General features: G+C 37.5%; 1 protein-coding gene across 1 annotated transcript; it reads left to right on the forward strand.

Annotated features, from left to right (window-relative positions):
• Window positions 1-2,229: 2,229 nt before the first annotated feature.
• LOC144514750 (alpha-2-macroglobulin-like) lies at window positions 2,230-6,571 on the forward strand (the record flags this gene model as incomplete). The annotated part of the gene is made up of 10 exons (XM_078245631.1): window positions 2,230-2,315; window positions 2,466-2,646; window positions 2,947-3,103; window positions 3,628-3,680; window positions 5,072-5,237; window positions 5,318-5,402; window positions 5,502-5,652; window positions 5,948-6,065; window positions 6,196-6,305; window positions 6,404-6,571. Coding segments are annotated over exons 1-10 (1,275 nt in total), but the record flags the coding sequence as incomplete, so codon positions are not given.
• Window positions 6,572-6,811: the final 240 nt, after the last annotated feature.

The following is a 6,811-nucleotide window of genomic DNA, read 5'->3' on the forward strand; positions in this document are numbered from 1 at the left end:
ATTGTCATGCTGAAAGACCCAGCCACGTTTCATCTTCAATGCCCTTGCTGATGGAAGGAGGTTTTAACTCAAAATCTCACGATACATGGCCCCATTCATTCTTTCCTTTACACGGATCAGTCGTCCTGGTCCCTTTGCAGAAAAACAGCCCCAAAGCATGATGTTTCCACCACCATGTTTCACAGTAGGTATGGTGTTCTTTGGATGCAACTCAGCATTCTTTCCCCTCCAAACACGAATTGAGTTTTTACCAAAAAGTTCTATTTTGGTTTCATCTGACCATATGACATTCTCCCAATCCTCTTCTGGATCATCCAAATGCTCTCTAGCAAACTCCAGACGGGCCTGCACATGTACTGGCTTAAGCAGAGGGACACGTCTGGCACTGCAGGATTTGAGTCCCTGGCGGCGTAGTGTGTTACTGATGGTAGCCTTTGTTACTTTGGTCCCAGCTTTCTGCAGGTCATTCACTAGGTCCCCCCATGTGGTTCTGGGATTTTTGCTCACTTTTCTTGTGATCATTTTGACCCCACGGGGTGAGCTCTTGCGTGGAGCCCCGGATCGAGGGAGATTAATTGTGGTCTTGTATGTCTTCCATTTTCTTATAATTTCTCCCACAGTTGATTTCTTCACACCAAGCTGCTTACCTATTGCAGATTCAGTCTTCCCAGCCTGGTGCAGGTCTACAATTTTGTTTCTGGCGTCCTTTGACAGCTCTTTGGTCTTGGCCATAGTGGAGTTTGGAGTGTGACTGTTTGAGGTTGTGGACAGGTGTCTTTTCTACTGATAACAAGTTCAAACAGGTGCCATTAATACAGGTAATGAGTGGAGGACAGAGGAGCCTCTTAAAGAAGAAGTTACAGGTCTGTGAGAGCTAGAAATCTTGCTTGTTTTTAGGTGACCAAATACTTATTTTCCAGATGAATTTGCAAATAAATTCATTAAAAATCCTACAATGTGATTTTCTGGATTTTTTTTCTCATTTTGTCTCTCATAGTTGAAGTGTACCTATGATGAAAATTACAGGCCTCTCTCATCTTTTTAAGTGGGAGAACTTGCACAATTGGTGGCTGACTAAATACTTTTTTGCCCCACTGTATATACTTTTGATACCTAAGAGAAGAACTTTAAGAACGGTTGTACAACTGAATAGAGATTTAGATATTTCAATATGGGTTAACTGAAATATTACCTCAATTTATTTTCATCATAGCCTAAGCAATTGATTTTATTACTGAATAGTAATTGAAAGAAATGATTTGGCCTTATTTATAGGTCAGGTTTTTGGTGGAGATTTGAGAAACTACGCAGGGAAGGGCCAGTCCACAGAGCGGTATTGAATCACATCGATTCTTCAGATCCCAGAGATTTCCAGGGTTTAGAGATTCCCAGTTCAGTTGGCTGGGTGGCGAGCTACAGGATCGAGACTCTGAACTTAGACGGATTGCCCTGGATTCCTTCTTTACGGTGATAGGACAAACAGAAACCAAACTCATATGGGCCCCAATGTTGAACATCTTTGAACTTTTGTCATCAAAAAACAATTGAGCTCATAGAACTGAAAAGGGTTTCTTTTATGTGCGCACTTTATTATTTTAGTTGTTATTTTTCATACCTGTGTTTTATCTGTATGCATGCCATATTTCCTTAACAATCTGTTTTTTTCTGGTTTTGGTCCAAATTCACACTGATATCAACTACATAACACCACTACAAGCTATTTCATAAATTTTTCCATCTTACTATATCGTAATAAGGGTTACACTCAGGTAAATTTTTGAGGACGTTGCAAAACAGTGTGCCAAACACTTTGAAACTTGAACAATGTCATCACTGCAAAAAGTAAATCATGCAGTTCTTGCACAAGGTCAAATGCTGCCCCTATTTTTAATTTTTTGGAGCATGTGACAAGGAACTACACATTGCACCTTTTTTTAATTTACATATTCTAAAATTATATAAAGTACAACAGACCGATTCAGTAAAAAAATATCTTTTCATATTTACATTTTTATATATATTATAGTTGGAATTAAACTATCTGGACTTCAAACATTGCCCAATTACAAAATTGCAGTCAGCATTACACACCACAACATGAAGTCTATAAATGATTGAATGGGTTACCTTAAAATCAAATAGAGGGGATGTGGGGGTGGGATTGTGGGCGTGGGATTCTCTATCAGAGACTATTAAACAGATGCTGACTCATGATCATCTCATTCCGTCATGGGTCGTTCTGGGATTCAGATGTGGACATGGAAACTGTGTGTCTTCTTGAGCTGGATGTGCGTGGGCCAAGTGGTGGCAGGACCGTAAGTTACCTCTACAGTTAAAAAATAATAGCCTGTGGTTGAATGAATTGATCATGGTTAAGGATTTTATGCTGCATAGTCTTCTGGGTTGGGGTTATTTCCATGTCAGATCCAGTGAGATATGTACTGTATGTTTGTCTGTGGCTGTAGGCAGTACATGGTAGCCATTCCTGCAATTCTTGAATCTGGAGCTGAGACCAAATTCTGTGCGAGTCTCCTGCAGCCTAGCGAGACTCTGGAAATGAGCGTCACTCTGATGTCCCAAGAGGCAAATACAACCCTTCTGAAGAAGACGTCAAGTAAAGAATTTCATACCTGCACTGAATTTAAGGTCAGCAGCTTTCCTGATTTTATTCATGTGTCCATTTCCATAACATGTGTTGAAGAAATTGAGTTGGAAAAGCTTAATGGGATTTCATAACACATACAGAACCACATACAGATTTGTAACAGAAAGCACACAATAGGAATACATAAATTGTGTAAATTGACAACTACTGTTGTAATACATTTGTGATTTTAGGATTTTAACAGTTGAAGTTACAACAGATCAAGTTAAATATTCATGAATCATTTTCTTAATGGGAAGTAATGGCTCTCTTGGTGTCTATAAAATATCTTTCTGTCACAGGTTCCTTTAGTGCAGGATGAAGTGGTGCAGAACTTTGAGGTGGCGGTACGAGGCGACACATTCTACTCTAAAGAAGTCCGAAAAGTTAAGATCAAAGTCTATCGACCAATGACATTCATCCAAACAGATAAACCAATCTACCTCCCAGGACAAACAGGTAATTTTGAGCTGATGGGTTTATACTTGATTTATGTTGGTTACTTTATATTTGTTTTTTTAATCTATTTTTGCTGCATTCTGGATATCATATTAGTAATGTCCCACATTTACAATATTTATTAAAGAGAGTAACTGTGTGAGCTATCTTATCTCAAAGTTAGTGCTTTTCCTTATCAGCAGTTTCAGTGCAAAACTATCCACCACTTTATTGAAATCAAGGCTGTGTCCAGATTCCTAAATGTTAATACTAATTATGCACACTGAGCTGAAAATGAGATTTCCTTCTTGGGATATTGGGACATTTTCCACTGATTATTATTTATTAATGTATGCGGTTCTATGGCAGACAACAAGAGGGAATGCCAATAGTAAACTATACATTTTTCTCATCTTTTCTTCTTTCTTTCAAATTTGGTGTACTTTCTCAATTAACAGAAGACCAATCGCTGGCCTGTAAGGATGTTTAACACTGCTGTAGAAGAGCTGTAAAGTCTTCATGTAATCTCTCTGCATGTCTCTCAGTGCATTTCAGAGTCATCACACTGGATACCAAGTTAAGACCTGTCAATCAGCTGGTGAGTGTTTGAACAGTCTTTGCTTTCTTTAGGTCTTTTTCATAAACAGTATCAGTGATATGGTTTGATAATGGTGCAGGTTTTAGTTTTGATTGAACGAATAGCTCCTGGTGAAGCTCTGGGTCAGTAGTACAACCACAGCCCCTTTAGGTAAACTACCAAGCTGCTTTGAAGGTTGCTGACCCAGTAATAAATCCATTTCAACACCTGTTTCTCATTTTGCAACATTTTGTCACACATTATCCCATTTAATTGGAAATAACAGTGGAAAGATTACAATAAAACTGTTTTTTTTCTCCAAACATTACATACTTTTGAGGACAAGCCTTTTTGAAATGTTTTTTTGTCTTCATGTTTTGTGTGTCACACATTCATATATGTAAAATCATAAATATAAGAGCTGAAGTCTGAATTTGTCATCTTTAACTCACTGTGTGATGAGCGAAATACAAAGCAGCTTTGTCCTAACAAATCTTTCTTTCTTTCTTTACAGTACGATACAATCGAAATTGAGGTAAGACTAATATCCATACTTAAACACACTACTGGGTATAATAAACTGAAAGTTAACTTTTTTTAAAGTTTAACTAAAAACATGAAGTGACTTATAAGCTGTCAGGCCCGAGCTTTATGGAATGTTTCACTGATTCTGATTTCAAATGTGACAAACACACAGTACACTGTGTGGAAGGATAGCCCTATTTTACAACTTGAACAAGGCTTTCATCAACAATGACGTGAAGTGTAAGAATTCATACTTGACCTTTGACACCAACATTCTTGACTCACAAATCTTGTTTAACAAGCTGCATTTTCTTTCTTATTTTCCCTTCCCCTTCTTAAATTAAGTATTTGACAAAAATCATAATTCAAGCTACATTTACGAGCATTTTCTGGTGATATTAACAGCCTTTAATGTTCTTCATCAGTAGATGGATGGAGTGTATGTTTATTTTTTTTGCACTGCATAAACTCCTGCAGGACGAGCTAATAAAAGCTGGTAAGTGGACCAAAATATAAGATGTATTTGTCAAACTACATAAAAATTGAATTAAAAAGGATAGAAGACAAATGTGTGTATATATATATTTTTTGAAGCAACTTCTTCATGTACATTTGCCAATTATACACTAATCAGACCAATATCTGTAACTGGGCACTGATATTAGCCTGCCAGTACATTCATCAGGATCTAATTGAGAGTAGTTTCAAATAATATGTTGTTAAAGTGTATGCTTCAAGTTTTCATGATGTTTTTAGTCTAATTTTTTACACCAAACCATGGCCCAGTTTTTTCTGCCATCTTGTGGAAGGAGAAGAAGAAACATGCTCTTCCTGTATTCATGAGTTTCCTATTGTCACATGTTCTTCCCATTTACTTCACTTAACAGGATTCTAACAGCAACAGGATTGGACAGTGGCTGAATGAAACCTCCAATAGTAAGATATTGCAGCTTTCTTACGCCTTGAACTCTGAGGCCCGTGAAGGAGCCTACCAAGTTACTGTGTCGATTGGGTTAGATAAAATACAACACAGCTTCAAGGTGGAAAAATACGGTAAGTTCGTTTTTTTTACCATCCATTTTAATCTATGTTTAATGAAGCAAAAATGCTAATAATCATATTTTGTTCCCCAGTTTTGCCTAAATTTGACGTAAAATTAAATGCATTTGATGAAGTAAGTACTAATCAGGAAGAAATCAAGGCTGAAGTATGTGCAACGTAAGTAAAAGCTATTTGGCTCATTACTCTTAAATAATCTAAAATGGGTCCAGTTTAGGGAATGGTTTCTTTTCAATATTTTTTTTTTCATTTATTTAGGTATACATACGGACAGCCTGTGCCAGGCAGTGTTGACTTTAAGGTGTGCCGACCTTTAGATGCCTATGTTGGTATACCCCTTGTATCCACCCCTGAACATCCAGAGGGAATCCCTGAAATCCCGATGCCTTGCTACGAGGAGACAAAGCAGGTACAGTAGCTATGGTGACATCCTTGAAGCAAGGTGCATAGACCTTACATATCCTCCTACATAATGTACACTGTGCACATTTAACACTACAATAGACACAACATATTGTCATGTGTCTTGTCAGTCTAATGTACAAATTGAGGAGCGTAAAAGTTCATTTTTATACAATGGGGATAGTAGTTAGACATAAAGATTTGACAGTTAAAAGTTTTTAAGAAGTAATAATGGCATGACGTATGGAAAGTTTGAAATATCCTTCACTTTTTCATTTTATCTCATTTTATTGTGTTTCTAGACGGATAAGAGAGGCTGTGCCACTTTTATCTTCACAATGTCAACTTTCACGAAAATTGCGCAAAAGGCGCTGCAAGATGTACTGCAACTCAGTGCAAATATGGAAGAGGAGGGGACAGGCAAGTCATAACATATATTGTACTTATAGTTTTAAAAAGAGTTAGTAGGACTATAATAACAAAATTACTATGCCATGTATTGAAACAATATGGCGTACACATTGTTGTAACATGAAGACTTCTTGTACAGGTATTTCACGCTCACAAGAGAAGACTACGGTGATTTCATATGTTGTTGGAAAGCTGTCTTTCACTGACACTCCCAATATTTATAACAAAGGATCAAATGTGGAAGGAAAAGTAAGTGCATTTGGTATTCACTTCTTCAATGTAATTCTATACACAGTGCAACTAAAGCAGTGTGCATTCTTGGTGATACAATGTTGTGCTTCCAACAGGTTAAAGCAGTTTATTACAATAATACACCCATTCCTGACATGCCGGTGTTCCTGTTTGAGGGTGAAAGGTGGTCATCGCGTTGGTTACAGAATCTCACAACCGACAGTGATGGTATCGCCGCTTTCTCAATTAGCACAGCTGACTTTGAAGGGGACATCCACTTACAAGTAAGAAGTAGAAACGACAATCTGTAATCCAACATTTGCCAGCCACATTATAAAACTTTCATGAAGATGATAAACAGTCAAAAATCTAAAACCTAAAATGGTTTCTTAGTATGCTGCACCTAAGGGTGGAACGGTACACAGAAGTCACGGTTCGGTTCATGCTTTGGTTCAGACATCACAGTTCGGTACCCCACATCATCTCCAGACTCCATCTGTAACTTGTAAACAAAATAAAACAAA

This window comes from Sander vitreus, unplaced genomic scaffold (assembly GCF_031162955.1).
Source record: "Sander vitreus isolate 19-12246 unplaced genomic scaffold, sanVit1 ctg687_0, whole genome shotgun sequence".
In the NCBI taxonomy this organism is placed as follows: domain Eukaryota; kingdom Metazoa; phylum Chordata; class Actinopteri; order Perciformes; family Percidae; genus Sander; species Sander vitreus.